General features: G+C 44.7%; 2 protein-coding genes and 1 pseudogene across 3 annotated transcripts; 2 read left to right on the top strand and 1 right to left on the bottom strand.

Annotated features, from left to right (window-relative positions):
- Positions 1–346: 346 nt before the first annotated feature.
- Positions 347–3,761, top strand: LOC136486072 (probable ascorbate-specific transmembrane electron transporter 1). Its single transcript, XM_066482846.1, has 4 exons — positions 347–561; positions 2,379–2,427; positions 2,521–2,720; positions 3,226–3,761. Exons 1-4 carry the CDS (start codon positions 427–429, stop codon positions 3,532–3,534), a joined length of 693 nt encoding a protein of 230 aa, XP_066338943.1. The 5' UTR covers positions 347–426; the 3' UTR covers positions 3,535–3,761.
- A 2,557-nt stretch (positions 3,762–6,318) lies between these two features.
- On the bottom strand, positions 6,319–6,882 carry LOC136486061 (uncharacterized; annotated as a pseudogene).
- A 15,983-nt stretch (positions 6,883–22,865) lies between these two features.
- Positions 22,866–24,752, top strand: LOC136486048 (remorin-like). Of its 2 annotated transcripts, none has more exons than XM_066482834.1 (5): positions 22,866–23,098; positions 23,570–23,617; positions 23,694–23,781; positions 23,870–23,951; positions 24,078–24,752. In XM_066482834.1, exons 1-5 carry the CDS (start codon positions 22,990–22,992, stop codon positions 24,279–24,281), a joined length of 531 nt encoding a protein of 176 aa, XP_066338931.1. In that variant the 5' UTR covers positions 22,866–22,989; the 3' UTR covers positions 24,282–24,752. The 2 variants fall into 2 exon arrangements, with proteins under 2 accessions (XP_066338931.1, XP_066338923.1); XM_066482826.1 differs by having other exon boundaries at positions 22,870–23,098; positions 24,072–24,733.
- The last annotated feature ends 1,503 nt before the right edge of the window (positions 24,753–26,255 follow it).

Genomic DNA, 26,255 nt, shown 5'->3' with positions numbered 1-26,255 from the left:
GACACGACTTTTTGTGCGTGGTATATCGTCGTGGATAGTGTTTGTGACACGGGGAGAGGAATATGATGCTTCCCTGCTGTGGACAGTGACGGCAATTGACAGGCACCACAATCGCACTACGAAGCAAACATATATATATATATATATATATATATATATATATATATATATAGGACAGATAACGTTTTAGAGGAAAGCGTGTCAATTAGAACCATTTAGGCCCATTTCAGTCCAAGGCCTAATACAGATGTGGCTGTTTTCAGGCCGAGGCCCATATTCTCGTTTGCTGGGTCAACTTCGTCGTCCTCTCTGCGGCCCACAGACAAGGACACGGTGTTGACTATCTCATCGAGTCTGTTGACATTGCCAAGGCGGCCGGGCCGAGGCTTCCAAGCTCCGATCCCTCTCCCAACGCCGGAGGAGGAGATGGCCGTGCCGGCGCTCGCGAAGGTGGCGCGCTTGCTCGCGGCCTCCGCGGCGGTGCTCGTGCTGCTGTGGTGTGTCTATTTTCGCGGTGGGCTCTCGCTCGGCTCCCCCACTAACAAGGGCCTCATCTTCAACGTAAGACTCTTTTCTCTGCCGTTTCTTCCCGTGGACATAAGCAGGTAGCATTCGATTTCATGGCCGTAGAGGTCCCCGGGTCCTTGGTTTGGTTGGAATCTGATTGCCGTGAACCCATTCCCGCGAGGCGAACGGGGATCTGCTGTGGTCATACTCTTTTGGGTTCAACTACCACGGCGGAGATCGACCGGTTTTAATGCCACATGGCGGTTCATGGCTGCTTAGTTGCTTTTCTGTAACTTGCTAGGCTGTGCTGTGCTGTGCTGTGCTGTAATCACTGCTTGCTTGGCTCTAGTGGCCCTGGCCTATGGCAATCTAGCGTTGTAGTGTGCTCTAGTAGGTTTCAGGTGTTTGGAATCTAGATGTTATGTTTCACCATTTTACCTTGCATTACTGCTCTCTTGTTATTTGCTAGACTAACCCAGGGAGGACATGTTTAAGTTGTGACATCCAATTGAAACGCTGAATTTGTTTCGCTTGTTATCCTAACCTATAATAATTTGGTCAATTTAAATTTGCTTATATGTTTAAGATTAATGATCTGCATATTTTAAATATGACCAATTTCATTAATTTGAGATCGTTTGTCAGACTACAATAGGAATTTGTTAAGACTAGCAATCTGTCTATATCCCTATAGCTTCGGAGTTTTCATCACCAACATGAATGTGATAGGCTGACATCTAATTTATTGTTCTTATTTAGCCATATGTTCTTGAATCCAGAACTAGTATATCAGGGTACATTGCGATGAGAATTGGAGCTTAAGCCCTTCAAAGTTACAACTCTACGGTAAAAAATTATCATAGACTTTATGAGGCCTGACGTTGTATAAATGTATATCGATTAGGATTTCCATCCAGCATTGTCAAGTTCCTTAGGTCTCTTTTTAACCAAAGTTTGTTACCTACTTTTATTGAAAGCATATGATTTGTTTTAAAACAAAACTGCTGGGGGTACCAGCTTTCAGTAAAGTAACAGAGCACATGAACAAAATATAACTGGAGCTAGAAAATGTACAGAGGGGGAGCCAGCTAGTAATCATATTCTAAATAGAAGAGGCTATATATTAATTGCCAATTATTTTAGCTTGGAAAAAATATATGTACATTAGAGTTTAGATGAAGCATGAGGGGGGGGGGGGGGGGGGGGCATGAATCCTGAGATCCAGAGTGTTTTCGAGGACAGCATGGAGCAAGGAAAGCTCTAATTGAGGGACGGTGCCGTAGCACTTTGTCAATTAGGGCAGCAGTAAATTATTTGGCTGAGCTGTTTTACCTTCACAAAAACCCAATGCATGGATCCAGCATTGTAATTATTCTGTTTTGTACCTTTGCTGCCCCCCCCCCCCCCCCCCCTCCCGCGTCTCTTCGGTGCTGATGCATAAGTGAATTGTTTTGTACAGAATCTCAGTCACGGAGTTTAAAATTTTATTTTTTGTCGCCATCTTACTGACACCTTGATCGCTATTCACGTGCCTGAACCTTGATTTCTTCTGCTGGGTTTCAACTCTAGCCTACCCCAACTTGTTTGGGACTTAAAGGCTTTGTTGTTGTTGTTGTCGCCATCTTACTGACACCCCAGATTACCCAAATCAGTTACTGCCAACGAAAGAAAAACCTAGATCATTTTCTTCTCATCAATAGGAAGCCAAGAAACCAGAAATCATTCACTGACATGGGGAATCCCTAGTTTTAATTTCAACAAAAAGGATCCTTAGACGCGTATGGTGTCATGGCTTGCCTCCCCCCACCCTGAAGGATAAGGTTCTATTTAAAATGTCCTAATTCCTAATGTAATAAGCCAGGTGTGTGCAGGTGCATCCTGTGCTTATGCTAATAGGATTCATCATCCTAGGGAGCGAAGGTATAGTACAAGTCCTTTTTTATTTACACGATGGTCTTTCCATCATGTGGCAGCATTGAACATTTGTGACCAAGCTGTTGCATTTGTCTGCAGCCATAATGGGCTACAAAATATGGCCATGGAGTCATGATGCAAACAAGATGGTTCACATGCTTCTTCATGCTGTTGCACTCTTCCTGGGTTCTGTTGGGATATATGCTGCCTTCAAGTTCCACAATGAAAGTGGAATTGATAATCTCTACAGCTTGCATTCGTGGGTTGGACTTGGAACTATCTGCCTGTACGGTATACAGGTGATGCACACAAACCCTTTTTATTTTTGTAACATTGTGAGCTATGAGGATCATAAAAAAAACTTTTGGCATGTGTAACAATGCAAGTATGATTGACATACTGCTTTATTCATGAGAATAGTGCTTTTCCAGGTGCAAGCCTTGCACTGCTATAGTGCTATCTGAGTATTTGTCAGAATAAATTGTTCAAACTTTGCAATGGAAATATTAAATGAGAATGAAATATATATGGTCATCCTAACTTCTAGCATGGCAATGTGGGCTGCAAACCAAACATCTAGAAATTGAACTCCTTTCCTTTCAGCTGAGCTTTGTAAGCATGCAGTGTTCTGTCCTCGTTCACATAGGGTGATGTTTTTTGTTTGGTATAGGGCAGTAATTGATTTGCTGCTATTATTTTTTAGGAGAATTTTGCTGTTATTATTATTTGTAAGACATTTATTTATATATACAAAGCCCATTTCAGAATAAACTTGAGCCTTAATGCATTGATTTCATATTTCAGTGGCTACTTGGTGTTACAACCTTCTTCTTCCCTGGTGCTTCGCCAACAGTCCGGCGCAGAATGCTCCCATGGCACATTCGCGCTGGGCTTGTTGTCTACATACTGGCACTGCTTGCTGCAGAGCTGGGTTTCCTGGAGAAGCTCACCTTCCTTCAGGCTGCCGGCCTTGGCAGGTACAGCTCGGAAGCTCTGCTGGTGAACTTCACAGCTCTTCTGATCCTACTGCTCGGCGCTTCTGTTGTTCTGTATGTCACCGCTCCAACGCACAACGACCACACGCAGGGGTATTCAGCAGTGCACAAGCCCTGAACCACTGATACAGCCTCATCTGTTCCAGATTTCCAGTCGTTGTATCCTTGTATGAGTAAGAATTAAATCCAATCAAATTTTGTCCGCCCGAATTATGGAGACTCTTAATAACTAGTTCAGTTTAGTGGCGTGTAAATGTGTAATACTGTAAAATGCATTTCCCTCTTAACAATAGGAAGAATACAAAGATCTACAGTGACCTCTTTGGGCCTCTGCATGTTCCATTCTACCGATCTGCCAATAAAGCCTAGCGAAGAGAAGTACACGGTGACCTGATTTGCTGAAGTTTGTCCTAAATCAGATACGAATCCCTTACGATGATTATTGAGCATGTTTGGGTAGGTTTCTGGGCTGATAAGCCTGATTAATGCTGATTTGTTGTGAGAGGAAAATACTGTTAGCTGACTAATAAGTTCTGGCTAAAACCAACAAGCGAACATGCTGACTACCTGAAATCTTCCACTAGCACATCCCAAACCAAATGATCCATGAGATTTTACTACATGTGATGGGATACGAAGATGATCGCATCCTCGACGCGCCCGGCAGAGCATACGGCGTTGATCTGGCCTTCAATCTGCAAAGGAATCCTAAATTTGCTTTTAAACTACCCATGTTTTTCATTCTAAAAAACATGATAACTAATGCATTTAATTATTATTTGAATTACCCACAGTTCACATCTGTTATTATAAAAAGTAAACTAAAATAAGTTCAAATTTTCTAACTACAAATATAAGCTATCATAAAAGATAATTCAATACCCACAAAATACGTTATATGTATATTTCTAAATTGCACACTACTTCTAACACAGTTAAATTAAACTAATAATAGATGTTATGTGCTACCATGTAGACCAAATAAACATGCACATATTAGGATAAATATTTGTTTTAACACTTTTATCAAATGTGAAAAAGCTTTGTTTGATAAACCACATACCAACGATACTAACAATTTAATTAAGTTATATTAATACTCCAAGATAATAAATATTGTAAGATGTTACTTTAGCTAGGTTTATACATTTTGATGCATTATGTCCATATGTAACTTAGTTTTGAGCATTCTATGTTTCATAAAGCAATACTACTACACATGTGATTCTTCGGTATAGCAAATTCAACATCTTGAGTGCCGTGGTGTCGGTAAAAATGACTATTTATGCCATTGTAGTAATTATTAGTGGAGCCTAGGGCAAAATCTATTTTTAAATAAAATACAAAAAAATATAAATAAAGATGTAATAAGCAATGAAGTTCCAACTTAACATATGGGTAAAAATATACAAGAACTAATAAGATTAAAAGCTGAAAATCAAAATATAGATTCATCATGTCACATAAATTAATGCAACAAAGCTGATATAGCTTATACTCAAGTTTCAACTAAATACACATAAAAAATCCACAAAGGTGTAATACAAAGGATGACAACATATCTTAACACTACTAACGGGAGATCCTCAGAGCCTTCACCTTCAGAGGATTCATTAGAAAAAAGAGACACAACAATGTTTATAATAATTAGAAACATCTAGTCATTAATTTGATTTACTTTAAACACCACAGAGAATTGCCCTTGAATCAATTCCATCTAAAAAAATTTCACACTTCTTCCACTATGAAAAGACATAAATAGCCCCCTAATCTACAACTGAACCACCAACCTTTATCATTATGTAAGATAATTTAAAGTAATCTTTAAATTTGCTTTTAGATTATCCACCTCTATCATCAAGGAAGATAATCTAAAGTAGAACGTTTAGTTTACATCTAAATTATCCATTTTTTATGTTATAAAACATAATACTAAAAATATCCCTCAAACCTACATATAATTATCAATATAAGCTACTATTTGAAAAGTATTAAATAACCATAAAGAGGTATATATATATATATATATATATATATATATATATATATATATATATATATATATATATATATTCTAGATTACTCGGTTTTATCTAAACTTAAGTGTTATGTGTCACCATGCATGCCAAGTTTACATATGCATATATTAGCAATAAATATATATTTATATAGTTTATTTATCACCATTGCAATGCAAGGACAATGAGAGTTCATTTTAAGCTATATTAAAACTCTATCTCTGTGACATTAAATTTTGAGTGTTATTTCTTTATATAAGTTTATACATGACTATACATCAACATTGGTAGTCCGACGGTAAGCACTTTATCTTTTTTAAACAAATCAATAATACAACACATGTAATTCTTTGATAGAGTAAATTTAACATCTTAGGCGCTGTCATACAAGCTGAAACAGCTGTTTATTCTATAGTGGATGAAGGTACAATAAAAATTGACCTAGAATCTAATAAGATATAAAATAAAAATTGAATAAAATATAAAATAAAAAATGAATAAAAGGTACAATAAACACTAGAGTTTAAACTACGTGGATGAAGGAATACAATATAGCTAATGAGATTAAAACTTAAAAGCTAAAATATAGATCCGTGATGTCACAAAAAGATATAACAAAAGCAGTTGAGTTGTGGAGCAACTCTACGAGTGGACAATTTGTTGAAAGTACAGCGGAATAGCGCTGGTCTGAGGTAGTAGTTGCGTGATTGCGTCAGTAGTACACGGCACTATGTATACCTTCAAATTAAGATGACTGGCTGGTTGCTTCATACTCCTTGATATGAATTTCTGTTAGTACTTAGCAGGTAAACATATGCGACGGGACAGGAGTAACACAAAAGATGTATACTGCCATGTGAAAAATGGTAACAAGCCTCCCTTGTTCTATCTCTGCGAAATCTGGCGGCCAAAAAAATGGTCGATGAGCTGAACTAGCATTGTTGCCCAACAATCACACACGAATCGCTTACACTACTCACAAAGAAAACCTGCCACCAGTAAGGAGCATGGCGAACGCTCCACCAGTAGGCAATAGCGATCAACGCAACTGTGCGTGGCATGGCTATTTGCATTGCCTAGCTCGACGCCGACGCATGCAGCGGGACAACGTACGCCTTCCTAAGCCGAGAAGTAGCTGAGAACGGCGTCCTCCCCGACCAGCCAGGCGGAGCCACCGCCGACGTTCGTATCGGCATTGCCGCCGTCGACAGGCCGCTTGCCCTTCTCCGCCCACGCGGACCGCCGTCCACCGCTTCTGCTCGCTGTCCGCCCGCGCCTTCCCCTCTCCGCTGCGTGAAGAAGCCGCGGCAATCCGCGCGGCCCTCCTCTCGGCGCGCCGCTGGGCCACGTACTCCTCCGAGATGTACACGTCCATCGCGACGAATCTTTTGCTAGTTCTCCGAGAGAACGGTAGGTAGCTCGGTAGCCGTTGGGTCTGGGTCTGCCAAGTTTGGGAGGGTAGGGATGTGCAGCTGCAGCATGTGGCGCGGCCGGGATTTATCGGGAGCCGGGCGGGCGTCCAACCGGTGGGCACGGCCACGGTTTGGTTTCTCCGGCCTCCGGGCGCTCTCGAAACCAGCCGCGTCGCGCCACGGGCTCCGCTCCCTCGGCCTCCGATTCTGCGAGCCAGAGCTGCCGGTTTCCGCCAGATGTGGCAGTCGCGTGTGATGTGACCTGGGTCTCCGAGACGCCGAGACGACGGACGGACGTCTCTAGTCCACCGAGGCTCGCGAGCTTGCGGGGCCCGGAGTGACGATTCCCTGTGGCCTGTGGATGCAAAGTGAAAAAAAAAACTTGCTCTGAACTTGGCGTTCGTATATTCTGCCTTTCCTTCACGAGAAAGAAAGAATCTAGCGTTCGTAAATCATAATCGTACCAAATGTGGAGGCATCGCGAACTTGAACAGAGCACGTGAGTCGCGAACCATGGGCTCAGGTCGCAGCGCACCGACAGCAGGAAATGCAGAGACGGCAGAATATGCGTGAGACAGGTGTGAAACCCTGCCTAAAACCTGGTGTTAGTGCACGTGATTAGTGCTTCTTGGGCAAGTTCAGGGGAGGCTAATCGCTTTTATCAGTGTACTACTACCAGCTAGTACCACCAGAGTTGAGTAGTTGACTAGGTTGCCTAATTCTGCCACAAAATGCAAAAGCATGAAGACTGACGATGACTCGTCTTGTCCATGGTTTTTGTGTACGTGCCCAGCGCCTGAGTTTTAGGGCGTGTTTAGTTCCGAAAATTTTTGGCTTTTGGCTACTGTAGCACTTTCGTTGTTATTTGGCAAAAATTGTCCAATTATGGACTATTTAGGCTTAAAAGATTCGTCTCGCAATTTCTCGATGAACTGTGCAATTGGTTTTTTTTTTCGTCTACATTTAATACTCCATGCATGTGCCGCAAGATTCGATGTGACAGGGAATCTTGAAAATTTTTGGTTTTTGGGTTGGAACTAAACGGGGCCTTATTTGCTGTACTGTGCTCCAAGCTAAAACCGCGAACCCCCGGGCGCCGTTGGGTTTCTGACTTCTGAGACCCTCAGCTGACAAGTGACAACCCTTCATATTTCACCTGATGAATCTTCACAAAAAGGAAGTTAGGAATATGTTTGTTATAGGACTCTTAGGCTATCACCAACAACACCACCTAAAATACAAGACTCATTCGTATTTTGGGTAGCGCTACAGGCAAAAGGTTCGATGCCTATTCGGCATCTTCTCCAACTGAAAGCATCTAGGCCCTTTGTTGTGTTTCGGTGATTAATGACAATACAAAATTACTATGACTAACGTGTGTTTTGCAGAGGCAAATAAGTTAGGTCATGGTAATGGAGATCAATTGGGCGATCAAGGTTGTCATGCCCCTACGATGGAAATCGTTTCGGTTTTCAAAGGATGGACGACAAGGTTAAGGATGACTAGTTCTAAGTGTCGATTGGAGTTGGAGAGACACTTAGAGTAGTTTAGGACTTTGTTTTTCCTTTGGCCGTACTATTAAGGGGGATATGGACGGGTAGCTTGACCTAGGTGAGTCTAGTGAGTTAGGTGTGGTGCACACTTGTTAAAACTAGCACTAGGTAGCTCCTCAATATGCCTAAGATCTATTGGAGCAAACTTCATTCACATATGATCGAGAGTTGGAAGTGAATGGAGGGTCAAATGCTGACCGGACACTGGCTCCGGTGCGACCGGACGCTGACCGCAGGGTCCGGTCAGTTCATTTGATCAGGAAATTGTGTTCAGTGCGATCGGACACTGGAGAGGTCAAATGACCGGACGCTGATGTCCAGCGTCTGGTCGACTCCAGTAAGGTTCCAGAGAAGGGAATCTGCGACCGGACGCGTCCGGTCAGTGCTGACCGGACCCTAGGGGGTTCAGCGTCCGGTCGAGTACAGTAAGGTTCCAGTGAGGGTTTAATGCGACCGGACGCGTCCGATCAGTGGTGATCGGACCCTGCCAGCGTCCGGTCAACACTTTATCACTGGAATGCAGGTTGAACTGACCGGAGCGTCCGGTCAACATGACCGGAGCGTCCGGTCACCCCGCAGAAGCTCATAACGGTTCGCTTTTCAGGCTGCCTTATAAATAGAAGCTCCACTCGTGTGTGGAGTTACTTTTGCTCATTCCAACAGCTGAGAAACACGTTTGTGAGTGCCAAGAAGAGCAAGGTCCTAGTGAGGTGATTGAGATTCGTGAATCCAAGAGAGTAGCCTCATTAGTGAATCAAGAGTAGCAAGTGTGCATCCACCGTTCTCATTAGGCTTCGCGTGGTCAAGTGAGAGTTCTTGCTTGTTACTCTTGGTGATCGCCATCACCTAGACGGCTTGGTGGTGATTGGGAGCTTGGTGATCACCCGACGGAGCTTGTGGGTGACCCAACTCAAGTTGTGAGCGGTTTTGGGTGATTCGCCGTGACGGAGTGTCGAAGAATCAACCCGTAGAGAGCACTTGATCCTTGCGCGGATCAAGGGGGAGCTACACCCTTGCGCGGGTGCTCCAACGAGGACTAGTGGGGAGTGGCGACTCTCCGATACCTCGGCAAAACATCGCCGCGTTCCTCTCTCTCTATTTACTTTGAGCATTTACTTTGAGCAATTCAATACTTGTCTTTACATTCATAGAATTGCCATGCTAGAGTAAGTTTGGAACATAGGTTGCAAGTCCGTTGTGCGTTAGATTAATAGAAACACTTTTCTAGGCACAAGGGGTTAATTGGGCTAACCGTAGGATTTGATTATTGCAAGAAAATTTAGAATTAGCCCAATTCACCCCCCCTCTTGGGCATCTTGATCCTTTCAATTGGTATCAGAGCCTCGTGCTCACGTTTTTAAGCTTAACCGCTTAGAGCAAGATGTCTCACGGGGATGGACCTCCTCCTATCTTTGAGGGAGATGACTTTCCATATTGGAAAATCCGCATGGAGGCGTACTTAGAAGCTCTAGACGTTGGTATTCTTAGAGCCGCCTCACAAGGCTTCCAAAACCTCGGGATGCTACTAACTTACAAGGCGATGAGGTTAATTATGAAAAATGGAATGCAAAGGCTCGAAACACCATCTTTAGAGGCCTTTGCAAAGATGTGTTCAACCGCGTAAGGAACCACAAAGACGCCCATGCACTATGGTCGGACGTTTGTGCGCTCCATGAGGGAACCAAGAGTGAGCGTGAGGAACGCTATCATCTTGTGATTAAAAAGCTAAATTCATTTGAGATGCTTCCCAAAGAATGTGCTAATGAGATGTATTCACGTTTGAATGTTCTTGTAGAGGAAGTCAATGGGCTTGGACTTACTCAAATGTCACCATCCGACGTTGTGAGAAAGATCTTGAGTGTCCTCCCCATTGACAAATATGGGCATATTGTGACCGTGTTACACCAAGGTGATCTTTCCACCGCTACACCGACACAAATCTTGGGAAAGATCAATGCTCATGAGATGTACATGCACATCACGCCACAAGATGGCTCATCCTCTATCAAGAAGAAAGAGAAGGACTTAGCATTCAAAGCTAGCCAAGACAAGGGCAAAGCAAGACTTGAGTATGAGAGCTCAAGTGATGAAGAAGATGAAGATGAAAATCTTGCTCTCATGGTGAAGAAAGCCGCCAAGATGCTAAAGAAGCTAAACAAGAGTGGCATCAAGTTCGACGGCAAGAAGAAGAAGTTCTTCACAAGCTCTAGAAGAAAGCCAATCTCCGAAATGGATTGCTTCAATTGTGGTGAACTTGGTCATCTAGCACATCAATGCCCCAAGCCCAAGAAAGACAAGTTCAAGAACAAGAACAAGGGCAAGAAAGATGACTCAAGTAATGAAGATGAAGATGAGAAGAAGAAGAACAAGCCATACAAGAAGAGAGATGGCAAAAAGAGGGACTTCCACAAGAAGAAGAAGAGTGGAAAGGCCTACATCGTCGGTGATTGGCTCACGGACATTGATTCATCTAGTGGATCATCCGATGATGATAGTGACAATGAGAAGGTGGCCGCCATTGCTATTGATCTTTCATCTTCACCGCCACCATCGCCATCATCCTCTACACACCTATGCCTTATGGCCAAGGGTGAACGCAAGGTAACTAAGAATGATGATAGTAGTGATGATGAGCAAGCTAGTGATGATGATAGCGATAGCGATGATGATGATTCACCTTCATATGATGATCTTGTCAAAATACTAAGAAAATACACTAAGATCATTAGAAAGAGTAGAGCTACAAATGAAAAGCTTGATGCTAAAAATGATTCACTCTTAGCAAAGTGCGATACATTGGAAAAGGCTAATGATGAGCTTAGAGAAACTAATGATGCTATATCATCCAAACTCAAGGAGCTCAAATCTTCTAAGAAAGAGCTTAAAGATAAACATGATAAACTTGAGTGGGTGCACAATGAGCTCATCACTAGTCACAACAAGCTAAAAGATGAGTATACAACTCTTAAGATCAATCATGATACTCTTGTTATTGCTCAAGAATTTTTACCAAATGAGCCACATGATGCTACTAACCATGTTGTTAAGATTGATATAGCTACATCATGTGATGATTTGATTGATGAGAGCATTGAGCAAGGATCTAGTGGCAAAGGCAAGCAAGTGGTTGAGTGCAATGACTATGATGAATATGTCAAGCTCAAGAACACAAATGAAAAGCTCATGAAAGATCTTGAAGAAATGAAAAGCCACAACACCATTGTGCTAGAAACTCTTGATCATGACAAAGAGTTGATCCTTGAGAATGAGAAGCTCAAAGAAGAAAACAAGAAGCTCAAGGAAGAGAAGAAAGATGATGCTCTAAAGGAAGAAAATAAGAAGCTCAAGTTGGAGAAAGAGCATCTCAAGATTGGGTTGAGCAAGTTTGCTAGAGGCAAGCACCTCCAAAGTGAGCTACTCATGAACACCGTCATGAAGATGGATAGAAGTGGCATTGGATATGTGGCAAGTGTAGAGAAGAAGAAGGCTCAAGTTCAACAACAACAATCAAAGCCAAAGCCAAAGCCAAAGAGATGTTTTGAGTGTGGACAAGAAGGCCACTTTGCTCATGAGTGCCAAACTCCACCGCCACAACCCTTGCCCAAGCATGCTAGACCCTTTGCCTTCAATGCTCACTACATGCTTAGAAAGGACTCTAGTGGGAAGATGAAAGTCATGTTCTTAGGACCCCCTAACAAGAATAGGCCTAAGAAGATTTGGGTGGCTAAGTCACTTGTTGAGAAGGTGAAGGGCCCTCAACAAGTTTGGATTCCTAAAGCTTGAATCTCTTGTGTGTAGGTGAACTACAAGACCGGTGGAAGTCATTGGGTTATTGATAGTGGTTGCACTCAACATATGACCGGTGATCCTCGTATGTTCACCTCACTAGATGAAGAGGTAGATGGACAAGAGAAAATAACATTTGGAGATAATTCAAAGGGCAAGGTTAAAGGATTGGGCAAAGTGGCAATATCAAATGATCATTCCATCTCCAATGTGCTATATGTTGCCTCATTGAGCTTCAACTTGCTATCCGTTGGACAATTGTGTGATCTTGGCTTCCAATGCTTGTTCACCGAGAAGGAGGTTGTTGTATCCAAGGTAGATGATAATCAAGTGATATTCAATGGATTTAGATACAACAACTTATATCTAGTGGACTTCACCTCCGAAGATGCAAATTTGAAGACTTGCCTATTCACCAAAACAACACTTGGGTGGCTATGGCATAGAAGACTTGCTCATGTTGGTATGAGTTCACTCAAGAAGCTTATGAAGAATGATTTGGTGAGAGGGTTGAAGGATGTGAAGTTTGAAAAGGACAAGCTTTGTAGTGCATGTCAAGCCGGCAAGCAAGTAGCAAATACTCATCCAACCAAAGCTTTCATGTCAACCACAAGAGTGCTAGAACTCCTACACATGGATTTATTTGGACCAACAACATACAAGAGTTTGGGAGGGAATCTCTATTGTCTTGTGATTGTTGATGACTATTCAAGGTATACATGGGTATTCTTCCTTCATGACAAATCCGAAGTTGCATCTTGCTTCAAGAAGTTTGCCAAGAGAGCTCAAAATGAATTTGAAGTGAAGCTCAAGAAGATAAGAAGTGACAATGGAAAAGAATTTGACAACACAAACATTGAAGCTTATTGTGATGAAGTTGGGATCAAGCATGAAGTCTCCGCAACTTATACTCCTCAACAAAATGGTGTAGTTGAGAGGAAGAACCGGACTTTGATCACTCTTGCAAGGACAATGCTAGATGAGTACAACACCCCCGAAGCTCTATGGGCGGAAGCAATCAACACCGCATGCTATGCATCAAACCGCCTATTCCTTCAAAAGTTCCTTGGCAAGACACCTTATGAGTTGCTCAATGGGAAGAAGCCGGACGTCTCCTTCTTTAGGGTGTTTGGTTGCAAATGCTACATCTACAAGAAGCGGCAACACCTAGGGAAGTTCCAAAGACATTGTGATATTGGTTTTCTTGTTGGTTACTCATCAAAGTCCAAAGCATATAGAGTATTTAATCATGCCACCGGCTTGGTTGAAGAAACATATGATGTGGAATTTGATGAATCTAACGGCTCCCAAGGAGCACATGAGAATCTTGATGATGTAGGTGATGAACCATTGAGGGAGGCTATGAAGAACATTCCGTTGGAGACATCAAGCCTAAAGATGATGAAGATGATGTACAAGTCATTGATCAACCTTCTTCATCAAGTGTGCCACAAGATGGTGAAAAAGATGGGAGAGTAGAAAATGAAGATACTCATATCTCCCATGAGCAAATGGTGGTACAAGCACAAGATGTTGATGCTCCACAACCTCCTCCTCAAGTGGTCAATAGAAGAAATACACCTCTCCTACAAGATCATCCACAAGATCTCATCATAGGGAGTCCATCAAAGGGTGTAATGACTCGATCTCAAAAACTTACTTCATTTATTGCTCATCACTCTTTTGTCTCTTGCTATGAGCCTACCAAGGTAGAAGAAGCTCTTAAAGATCCGGATTGGATCAATGCCATGCATGAAGAGTTGAACAACTTCACTCGCAATGAAGTTTGGACTCTTGAAGAGCGACCAAAAGGTGCAAGAGTCATTGGAACAAAGTGGGTGTTCCGCAACAAGCAAGATGATCAAGGTGTTGTTGTGAGGAACAAGGCAAGACTAGTTGCAAAGGGGTTCTCTCAAGTTGAAGGTTTGGATTTTGGAGAGACCTTTGCACCGGTTGCAAGATTAGAAGCCATCCGTATCCTTACTTGCATATGCATCACATCATGAAATGAAACTATATCAAATGGATGTGAAAAGTGCATTTTTAAATGGCTTTATTAATGAACTAGTCTATGTTGATCAACCTCCCAGGGTTTGAAGACCCTAGATATCCTAATCATGTTTATAGGTTGTCCAAGGCACTATATGGGCTTAAGCAAGCCCCAAGAGCTTGGTATGAGCGCCTTCGGGACTTCCTCATTGACAAGGGCTTCACCATTGGGAAGGTCGACACCACACTATTCACCAAGAAGCTTGATGGGCATATCTTCATTTGTCAAGTATATGTTGATGATATCATCTTTGGATCATCAAATGAAGACTCATGCAAAGAATTTGGTGAATTGATGTCGAAGGAGTTCGAGATGTCCATGATTGGTGAGCTTACATTCTTTCTTGGTTTTCAAGTCAAGCAAATGAAAGAAGGCATCTTCATCTCTCAAGAGAAATACACAAAAGATCTTCTCAAGAGATTCAAGATGGATGAATGTAAGCCAATCAAGACACCAATGCCTACCAATGGACATCTCGACCTAGATGAGGGAGGTAACCCGGTTGATCAAACTCTCTACCGTTCTATGATTGGTAGCTTGTTATATTTAACCGCATCTAGGCCCGACATCATGTTTAGTGTGTGTATGTGTGCTAGATTTCAAGCTAATCCTAAGGAAACACATTTAATTGCCGTAAAAAGAATCCTTAGGTATCTTAAGCACACACCAAGCATTGGCCTTTGGTATCCCAAAGGAGCTATATTTGAATTAGTCGGCTATTCCGATTCGGATTATGCCGGTTGCAAAGTTGATAGAAAGAGCACATCCGGAGGGTGCCATTTGCTTGGTAGATCACTTGTGTCTTGGTCCTCCAAGAAACAAAATAGTGTGGCTTTGTCCACCGCCGAAGCGGAATACATTGCCGCGGGTGCTTGTTGTGCACAAATTTTATACATGAAACAAACTTTGCTAGACTATGGTGTAGTTCTAGAAAAGGTACCTCTTTTGTGCGACAATGAAAGTGCGGTAAAACTTGCAAATAATCCGGTTCAACACTCTCGCACCAAGCACATAGATATCCGCCATCACTTTCTAAGAGATCATGTTGCTAAAAATGATATATCACTAGAAGGTGTAAGAACCGAAGATCAATTAGCGGATATCTTCACTAAACCGCTAGATGAGGCTACATTTTGTAGATTGCGGAATGAGCTCAATGTACTTGATTTTAGTAACTTCACTAAAAATTGAGCTTGTGTTGTCCCTTGCATTCATTGTAATATACAACATGTTTGATTTTTGGTAATGCATATAGGGCTTGTCTAACATGGTTAAGATAACCGCCGAAAAGCGTGTGAAGAAGCTTAACCTTGGATCAAACTTGACAAGCAACTAGATTTACTTACAAGTATTGCATATGCATGGATTGTTGTTTTTGTCGTTTTGTTCCATTTGCCCTCTTATTGCCTATTTTCTTAAAAAGAATTATAGCCTAAGGCAAAATATTTTGAAAAATATGAGGGTTTGAGAGAGGTCACTCACATCAGTCCCAATTGGTGTTTATTTGGATCTTATTCAAGTTGGGACTTGATTGGGAACAGGCAGCGCGAAGGAACATTGAAGATTTGCTGGAAAAGGGTGACCGGACGCTGCACCAGACGCTGCTGTCCAGCGTCCGGTCAGTTCACAGGAGGTGAACAGAAGCTGAAGGAGTGACCGGACTCTGCGTTTGAGCGTCCGGTCAGGAAGGATTCCAGCGTCCGGTCGATCTACATGGAGTTCAAGGCAACTGACCGGACCCTGCCTGCGTCCGGTCATGGACCACCGGACGCGTTCGGTCGTGATTCCAAAGGAATTGGACCTCTCTGGAATCGACCGGACGCTGGGTGGTAGCGTCCGGTCGCTACCACCGGAGCGTCCGGTCAGTGGATCTCGTGCGGCATCAGATCTCTTCTCACGTTTCCTTATCTGTTGCAGTTGGGGAACCTTTTTAACCGAATCACCGCGTTGCTCTGGATCCATCCCGTCGACTTCCTTAACCCTAGCCGCCGCAAGTCCCAAATCGCCGAAGAAGCTTGCCGCGCTCGCCTCTGCCCACGCCGCCGTCTCCACCGTCGCTGTCCCACGCCTCCTCCCGCGTTGCGCCGAGCGCCTCGACCTTGCAGCCGCATCTGCTCCACCTCGCCGTGTCGCCAGTGCCTCCATGAGCTCCTGCACTGCCGCCTCTTCCAGTGCTGGTGCGTGCTCCCGTCCTCGCCGACGGCTGTCAGCGTCTCCCTGAGCCATTGCTCTCCTTTGGTCGACTGTGTTTTCGGTAAGGCAATGCCCTTCAACCACATTAGTTTTGTCCTGTAACCTAGATCGATTTCATAACACTGATTTCAAATCACATCCAGGGCTGTCAATTCATTCACCGCTCAAAACCCTAACCCTAGCCGGTTCCGAGGTTTCCCCCGCGTGACACGTCTCTTCTTTTCTCGGATCGCCGGTTCGTCAGGTAGAAAGCCCGTCGCCTCAATTTCGTACCTACATTGCTTGCTTCCTAGGGTTTTCGCATCTATTAGATATATCGTATTTACTTGTATATCCATCTATTCCATCGTGCAGCGAGTCGGATGTCGTTGAGGTGACAGGTGCAGTTGTCAGTTAACTCAGAAGCCAAGCTTGCGAGTACGGATCGAGGCCAAGCCTCGAAAGTGTCAGTGGACAGTTGATCTTGACAGCGGCAGTTTTTCTCTTGTCAGATCAGATGGCTCGCACCAAGAACGTTGGTGGTGGTCCAGGAGATGACGATCGGAGGCCCCCGCCTTGCTTGCCCGTAGGAACCAAAGGCAAGGCGACGAAGCAGGTTACATCTAAGAAGCGCAAGTACCCCGACGTAGAGACAGCGAGAGCAGCAGCAGTCGCTGAGGCCGCTAGAGCTGTGCCGAGAGAGGCGGCGCTCGCAGTGGTGTTGTCATTGTAGATCCGCAGCTCACACCAGCACAGAGGGCAGCAGTTGAGGAGGCTGAGCGTCGTCATGGTGGTCCACCTAGGACTGTCATGATGGTAGGACGTCGACTGGCTATTGAGGAGCCTCGACCTTCAGGGGGAGTCCCAGCAGGAGCCACAGCAGCAGCCCCCACCAGCAGAGCCTCAGCCAGCTCAGGAGACTCAGGAGGGCCAGCAGGCCGAGGAGACCGAGCAGGCACCCCAGCTACGCCGCTCTGGTTGTACCAGTGCTACAGTTCCACCGAGGCCAGCTACACAGCGCAGGGGTTCACACCCACCGCCTAGACCACAGGGTCCCCCTCTAGTAGTACATCTTGACTTGAGGGCCGCCATGGCCAGACAGGTTCGACAGCTAAGATTTGTAGAGTTTGAGGTGTGGTTTTCTCCGAGGAGGGATGAGAGAGCAGCAGAGGGTTTCTATACACTGCTCTAGTAAGACTTCTACAATGCATATCTGAACAGTGGGGCAGTCTTCTGATCTCAGAGAGTCTACAGTATAGAGTCTATTATGGCAGCAGCCAGAGAGCATATCTGCCCTTATCATATTTGCTGGGGATGACAGATCTGATTGGCTAGATAGGAGTGTATGTACCATCTTGGGTTCGGCAGTTCTATGCTTCGCTCTATGTTGACCCACATCATAACTTCATACACTTTGCATTCAACGCCAGAGACTACAGGGTGATGAGTTTTAGGGCCTAGGGAGATACTGAGGCTATAGGAGCAGCCTGTCAGATTACATGAGGTATGTTATGGACAGCAGGAGCCTCCCAGGCGTCCTCATGGAGGTTTAGTGCCCCCTACTGATCTTGTGCGACATTGCTTCAAGGAGCCCTTTGGTGAGGGGTCGAGGAGGAACCCCAGTGACCTTACTCCTACAGCTCGAGTGCTAGAGGCTATCATTAGGAGGAACACTACTTCCTAGGTTGGGATACAGAGAGGGTCTGACTCGCCTACAGCTCTGGCTCCTTAATGCCCTGATGCAGCAGACCATGTTCGACATTTGGGACCTCCTTCTATCTAGAGATGGAGGATACTATAGCTGAGGGCTTAAGGGTCATAGGCAGCTCCCATATGCACATTGGATCACTTTCCTGATGCTTAAGGCTGTGCAGGTTAGGACCCCTGAGATGGTTGCAGAGTACAAGGGTGCCACCACAGAGTTTCTAGCTTATAACATGGCATAGAGGATCAGGCACAGCACACCATAGGCACCCACTCAGCCCTAGCCATCGTCTAGATGTTCTAGAGTCAGCAGCTCAGCTAGGACGAGATTATCAGAGGCATAGCCGCTACTGAGGAGGAGCAGCTTGAGGCACAGCAGGAGGTGACAGAGTCTAGTGATAGCTTGGATGACGACTATCTACGATTCCTCATATGCCTCACAGCAGACATGATGCAGAGGCCGGCAGTTCTAGCTTAGCTCCACCTACACCGCAGACGGACCCCGCTTTGATTGCTATTCTTGAGCGATGCAGCAGGATCAGGCACGACAGGCCTTAGGAGACCGCTGCCAACTTTGCACAGTTTCAGGCCTCATCAGGACGAGTTCCTAGGCAGCAGCAGATCCTTCAGCAGAGATGCATCAGCAGCAGTTACTCATGCAGTAGCAGCTTATGGGATTCTATGCAGCATGTAGTAACAGCACTTGGGGCCCCACAGCCACAGCTTTTCGCCCCAGCTTGCTCAGCCCTGCCACCACTACGACGACTCCAGCAGTATAGCCCAGGGGCTTCGAGTCAGGGACAGCCTCCAGCTCGTTGCTTCTCCTACAGTTCAGGTGTCCCAGTGGTCTTCCCTCACCAGTGGTAGCCCGTAGTTCACACCATATTATACGGGCTTCTCACCGATCAGTCATCCTCGCTATTTGTGCCGGACACGTCAGTCTCCAGGAGTCTGGAGCATCCTTCAGCGAGTTGACAGGCATGCCTACACCGCCACATATACATACCACCGGTCTTCTACAGTAGCCCCCTGTCGCGGACTACTCAGAGGCTTGCCTTGTCTGTCCCTCTTCCGATCCTACGACAGACGTACCAGCAGCATCATAGGCCGCACCTGCCCCAGCTCAGACCCAGACCGCTTCAGAGACACTTCCAGCCATGAGAGGGTCAGTCAGTACAGAGCTCAGGGTCAGATCGATGATGGAGGACGCCTAGTTTCATCTTGCTCCTCGTACCTCAGCGCCCGGCTCGTCCGCTGCAGCCCCGCCGATCAACCCTTAGGTTTTGGTGTTTGACGTCAAAGGGGGAGAGGGTTCGAGTATGTAGACTCAGGAGGGGCGACGTTTAGGGGGAGCTAGTTATCTAGTATTAGCTTATTATATACATTTGGAGTTTTATTTGTGAGATACACTATTACTATTATGCATTCGTGTGTTACTTTCATGCATATTATTATATCTATGTGATAGTGATAGTGTTATCTACGTGATTGTGATACATGATATGTGTGCTCTCTACTTTGTATTCATTGGTATGTCATATCACTTGTGTTATGCTCATTTACTTTGCTTCCGCGTTTATACTCCGATGCAAATGAGCTTTATTACTTGTACTCATGCTTAATTCATATCTCTTGAGTACATTGTGTTGGCATGGGTCATATAAGCTTGACTAACACTTTTGTTCTTATCGACAAAAGCTTATATGAACCTACCCCGTCAAAAACCTCACTCTTTCACATACTCGAGGTGGTATAGTCATCAATCACCAAAAAGGAGGAGATTGAAAGCATCTAGGCCCCTTTGTTGGGTTTCGGTGATTAATGACAGTACAAAATTACTATGACTAACGTGTGTTTTGCAGAGACAAATAAGTTAGGTCATGGTAATAGAGATCAATTGGGCAATCAAGGTTGTCATGCCCCTACGATGGAAATCGTTTCGATTTTCAAAGGATGGACGACAAGGTTAAGGATGACTAGTTCTAAGTGTCGATTGGAGTTGGAGAGACACTTAGAGTAGTTTAGGACTTTGTTTTTCCTTTGGCCGTACTATTAAGGGGGGTATGGACGGGTAGCTCGATCTAGGTGAGTCTAGTGAGTTAGGTGTGGTGCACACTTGTTAAAACTAGCACTAGGTAGCTCCTCAATATGCCTAAGATCCATTGGAGCAAACTTCATTCACATATGATCGAGAGTTGGAAGTGAATGGAGGGTCAAATGCTGATCGGACGCTGGCTCCGGTGCGACCGGACGCTGGCCGCAGGTCCGGTCAGTTTATTTGATCAGGGAAATTGTGTTCGGTGCGACCAGACGCTGGAGAGGTCAAATGACCGGACGCTGATGTCCAGCGTCTGGTCGACTCCAGTAAGGTTCCAGAGAAGGGAATCTGCGACCGGACGCGCCCGGTCAGTGCTGACCGGACCCTGGGGGTTCAGCGTCCGGTCGAGTACAGTAAGGTTCCAGTGAGGGTTTAATGCGACCGGACGCGTCCGGTCAGTGGTGATCGGACCCTGCCAGCGTCCGGTCAACACTTTATCACTGGAATGCGGGTTGAACTGACCGGAGCGTCTGGTCAACATGACCGCAGCGTCCGGTCACCCCGCAGAAGCTCATAACGGTTCGTTTTTCAGGCTATCTTATAAATAGAAGCTCTACTCATGTGTGGAGTTACTTTTGCTCATTCCAACAGCTGAGAAACACGTTTGTGAGTGCCAAGAAGAGCAAGGTCCTAGTGAGGTGATTGAGATTCGTGAATCCAAGAGAGTAGCCTCATTAGTGAATCAAGAGTAGCAAAGTGTGCATCCACCGTTCTCATTAGGCTTCGCGTGGTCAAGTGAGAGTTCGTGCTTGTTACTCTTGGTGATCGCCATCACCTAGATAGCTTGGTGGTGATTGGGAGCTTGGTGATCACCCGACGGAGCTTGTGGATGGCCCAACTCAAGTTGTGAGCGGTTTTGGGTGATTCGCCGCGACGGAGTGTCGAAGAATCAACATGTAGAGAGCACTCGATCCTTGCGCGGATCAAGGGGGAGCTACACCCTTGCGCGGGTGCTCCAACGAGGACCAGTGGGGAGTGGCGACTCTCCGATACCTCGGCAAAACATCGCCGCGTTCCTCTTTCTCTATTTACTTTGAGCATTCAATACTTGTCTTTACATTCATAGAATTACCATGCTAGAGTAAGTTTGGAACATAGGTTGAAAGTCCGTTGTGCGTTACATTAATAGAAACACTCTTCTAGGCACAAGGGGTTAATTGGGCTAACCGTATGATTTGATTATTGCAAGAAAATTTAGAATTAGCCCAATTCACCCCCCTCTTGAGCATCTTGATCCTTTCACCAACAACAAGACCCAAAAGAGAATCATTTCTGCAAATGGGTTTCCAGGAGAGAGGATACCCATATTTGGGTTGTGTCTCTCAGGCAACCCAAAATAGATCTCTGTATAGGTACTCTGTTGGAGGCTGATTTTGGATCTCACTACTTATTTTGGGTTTGAGTCTTTTTATTGGAGACAGTCTTATAACGTTGGTATTTGCTTATACCCACACCTCAACATTCTTTTTGCTAGAGAGCACTCTCCAGTTATGATAATTAACTATTATTTACACTATATGCATTAAAATAATACCGGTTTTTAGGAGTGCAGGGGAGCACTATGCCGTTATCTGTTCTACCCTAACCCTTAATAGTTGTCTAATGATTACAAATTTTGCATATAAAGTGAGATAAAGACGAACGCTATATCAGAATTGTAGAGATCTACAACATTATAGTTGACATGTTTTTTTTAAAAAAAAATATTTATTGCCAAAAAATAAGTTCTCATATTTTGGAAATTCAAAATTTAGGATTTTCAAATGACCTTAGATGTTGATATGGTATCTAAAAAAGTTGTACTTCCTCTGTTCCAAACTGTAAATCATTCCGTTTTTTCTAGATATATAGTTTTTTTTCATGATTGAAGCAGTGTACATTCTGCCCTATGAATTGAATACCGTGCTAAAGAGCACATGACAGACAGGTTAGGTTCCACCCTAATAATTTTCTGGTCTATCCTATGGGCATTATGCCGTTTTTTCAGACTCAGTTTAACTGACAGCATCAGTTGCATGCAAGGTGGTACTGACCGGTGACGGCTGAATTTGGAAAAGGAAAAGAAAACAACTATCATCCATTGTTATAATTAACTGATTGCTACAAAGGACAAAGCGTTTACCGGCATCATACATGAATGCTCGAGTCCGTCACCAACTCAGAGACCTGAAATGTACTGCGGTAAACTGTCGCATTTCACGATAGATCATAGATGCAAAACCGTCGGTACCGTGCGTGGCTAATAATGAAGCCAATCGATCCTTTTGCCCCCATCCTAACTGATTAAGCCATTTGCTCCAGAATAGTTTTTGCTGTGAAAACCAATACAAAAAAATTGGCTGTCAGGATAGTAACAGCATGGGAGGAAAGGTCGATGAGCCACTGTAATCTCTTGTTTCAACTGTCGTCAGTCGTCGACGCTCACTATTAACAATGCTCCAAGGTGGGAAGGCAGCGAAACAGGAATAGACTAGTTTTTTTTTTTGCGAATTATAAGAACAGGAGGGGGAAATTTTGCACATAGTTTTCGGTAACGCAAAGGAGGGCGGTCGTGAGTCGTGACCTCCCCAGTCAGCAGTCAGTGTCAGTCTGTGACTTGTATCTCACGCCGTTCTGTATCCATCTCACGCGTTGCTTTCTGCTGCCAACCTTTGTTTCTTTTCAGTTCCCCGAAGGTGTTGTGTCCCGTGTCAATCGAGCAAGCCCCGCATCCGTCTCCAAACATCTTTCTTGGTTTTGCTGGTCGGGTTGTTGAAGAAAGCCGTGGGAGATCATCAGAGATGGCCGAGGAGGCCAAGAACACAGGGGCGGAAGCGGTACCGACCAAGGACATCGCCGAGGAGAAGACGGCCGCGCCGGCGCCGGAGGTGACCCTCGTCATGGTGGAGAGTAAGACTAGTTTTAATTTTGATTGTGGCCACACCGGCTTCCGCAGATCGTATGAACATGATACATGAACTGCACGAGTAGATATGGCCTCGATTGTGTTTCCATGATGAGTTAATTCGCAAGTTTTGCTTCGGAAACAGAGGGTTAGCATTTCTCGTTGAGCTTGAGGAGGGTGCAGTTAGACACTGATGGACCTCTGAATATAGTAGCCATATAAAATCTTATGGTTTGGCACTTCATGGCAAGATTACAATTTTTTAAACCGTAAGAATCTGAATTATGACAGTCTAGAAATAAACACTTAAGAATCTTAGAGGATAGCATGAATGCAATGCAGCACAATTTACCTGTCAGCAATACCAAAATATTTCGTACGTTCATTATATTAGCACAATTTATCAGTAGCAATACCACAATTTACCCCTTGATGATAAACGTGCCAACCTCTTCTCCTGCCTTTTGGGACGACAGATGCGGAGACGCCTGCAGCTACAGCCACAGGTGGCTCACGCGACAGAGGTGTGTGTGCTCTCTACTCTGAATCCACCGAGGAATCGCACGGCGTTGTCCTAACTCTTGTCTCGTTAATATTCAGACGCGTTTCTCACCCGGGTCGTGACCGCGAAGAGGACGTCGTTCATCGGGGCCTGGGAGGAGAGCGAGAAGGCCAAAGCCGAGAACAGGTGAAGTCCTCTCCCTCCCTCTCGTACGGGTCATGAAATGCCATTTGCAGTCTCCAATCCTTGGGTCTGAAATCTCCGTGTGGCGCAGGGCGGCCAGGAGGCTGGCGAGCGTCACCTCCTGGGAGAACTCCAAGGTCGCGGAGATGGAGGCCGAGCTCAAGAAGATCCACGTGAGTCGCATGCACCAAAAACCACCGTCATGCTTCTTTTTTTTTTTTTTTACCGAACCGCCGATGTAAATGTAATGCCTGAGTTGTTCAACGGAAGGAACGGTGTGTGCGTACGTGCAGGAGCAGCTGGAGATGAAGAAGGCTGCGCAAGCGGAGAAGCTGAAGAACAGTGCGGCGGCGTTTCACAGGGCCGCCGAGGAGAAGCGCGCGGCTGCCGTGGCGCGACGCGGCGAGGAGGTCCTCGCCGCGGAGGAGGCGGCCGCCAGGTACCGCGCCAGGGGGCAGGCGCCCACCAGGCTCTTCAGCCTCGGGCTCTTCGGCAGGGGGTAGCCGGACCACACGCCGCTGCTGATTGCGTTGCCTCCTCCGCCCTCGCGGTTGCTTGTCCTGTGTCCCTGCCTCCTTTTGGTGTTGTGGTGCTGGTTCTGGTTCTGGTGCTGGCAGCCTGGCACACAGAAGGTTTGCTTGGGCTTTTGGCCTCCTTGTTCAAACATCTCGTGTACATATACGTTGCTGCACCTATGATGGCTATGAAGCTGGTACTTTTTTTTAGGTGTGTTTGGTTACTTTCATGACACTGCATCCTATATCCTATATGAGTGGATGTATTAGTCTGAAAAAAAAATTATTTGGTTGGTTGCATGGTAAATGTAGTAATCTGCTATGAAGATATTTGGTTGTCTGTGTGGATAGATATGAGGATGACATATGGCAAGCACAAGCTGCATTGTATCCACTAGCTAGGATGGTTAGTGAAGCTCATTTTTAGCATATTTGCCGGGCCAGAACGAAGGACGTATTTTTTGCATTCACTCATGAAGGTGGCATCCACTCAATATGTAAAAAGACATACTTTTTACTCAGATTATATGAATCCACCCGCCAGAATAAAGAGGATACAATCAACCAAACACATCTTTGTGCACCATTAGATATGGATGACGTATGTAGTCTCTAATGCAATACATTATTATAATGTTTTTGTAATGAATCTGTCAGGAATGTAGGAGAATTTGAGCGTCTTCTACTTTTGGGGGGCTTGAGTATAGGCTTTATTGTATCTATGTATTTGACCTACATGCATGCACAGTTACTCAGGCGACTTGTGATGGGATACGATGTCAAAACGACACAAAAAAACCATTTGTGGGTTATTTGAACACTATTAGGTGCTTTAAGAGCCACAATATCAGGGGACTATATATGTGGACCTTTTCCTACTATTTGCAGACTTACCATTGTGTCAACACCCATGTAATGTGCCACATGAGTGAAATTGCCTTCGAAACCATCTTATGGGATTATTTATACAACTTTCAATAGTTTAAGGGGTCCAATAGTTATGGGGTTAAGTAGACTTTTTTCTTTTACTAACGAGAGAGAAGGGAGAAAACAGGAATAAAAAGGAGTCCTCCCACCCGAGGACACACCCAAAATACGAAAACTTTAAAAATACTAGAAACAACTGGCTACCCCGAAACTAGAACATATGCCTCTATAATAGCCCTAATTAGGAGCTCTTGGAGATCTTTAGCTTCAGATGAGCACCATAGGACAAAGTCACCATCCTCCTCCTACCTATAGGATTGTTATGGCATTTGGCCTCATGCCATTAAAAACATAGTCATGTCGTGCTTCCACATTTTCCATACCACTAGGATGATGAGAGAATTGAGGCCTTTCGTGAGTTCATTTGGCAATTTTTTATTGCTTGGCACCACCAACATGGAAACCTACTAGTGTTGGCATGAGGCGCTTGAAGGACTAGACCTAACTTCTAAAGAACCACCGTCCAAGTTTGACGAGCGAAACGCATGAGTCAAGAACGTGTTTGATGGATTCTTCAATTTGATCATAAAGAGGATATACAACCATGCAACAAAGATCACACTTGGCAAGATGATAAAGAATGAAGAACACGATCCAAGTTTGACAGGCGAAACACATGAGTCAAGAAGGTGTTTGATGGATTCTTCAATTTGATCATAAAGAGGATAGACGACCATGTGAGAAAGATCACTCTTGGCAAGATAATGAGGAATCCAACATGGATTTTTCACTGCAAGCCAAATGAAGATTTTGAAGTGTCCAAAATTTTCAAACGTTGTTCTAAGGTGTGAAGCGAACCCTTCTCAAGAAGAATGCACTATATGCAGACATTCATTCCTCTTAATTAGAGCCACACATGCAAGCTTAATTTCACTCAAGGAAACATACAAATCCTATAACAATCAATGTGAGTCGAGCGGGTGAGTCCAGTGGCGGAACCAGAAATTTAACCGAGCCCGGACGAAGTCTAAGACA

Source organism: Miscanthus floridulus, chromosome 1 (genome assembly GCF_019320115.1).
Source record: "Miscanthus floridulus cultivar M001 chromosome 1, ASM1932011v1, whole genome shotgun sequence".
Taxonomy (NCBI): domain Eukaryota; kingdom Viridiplantae; phylum Streptophyta; class Magnoliopsida; order Poales; family Poaceae; genus Miscanthus; species Miscanthus floridulus.
This window is presented reverse-complemented; position numbering and strand designations above follow the sequence as displayed.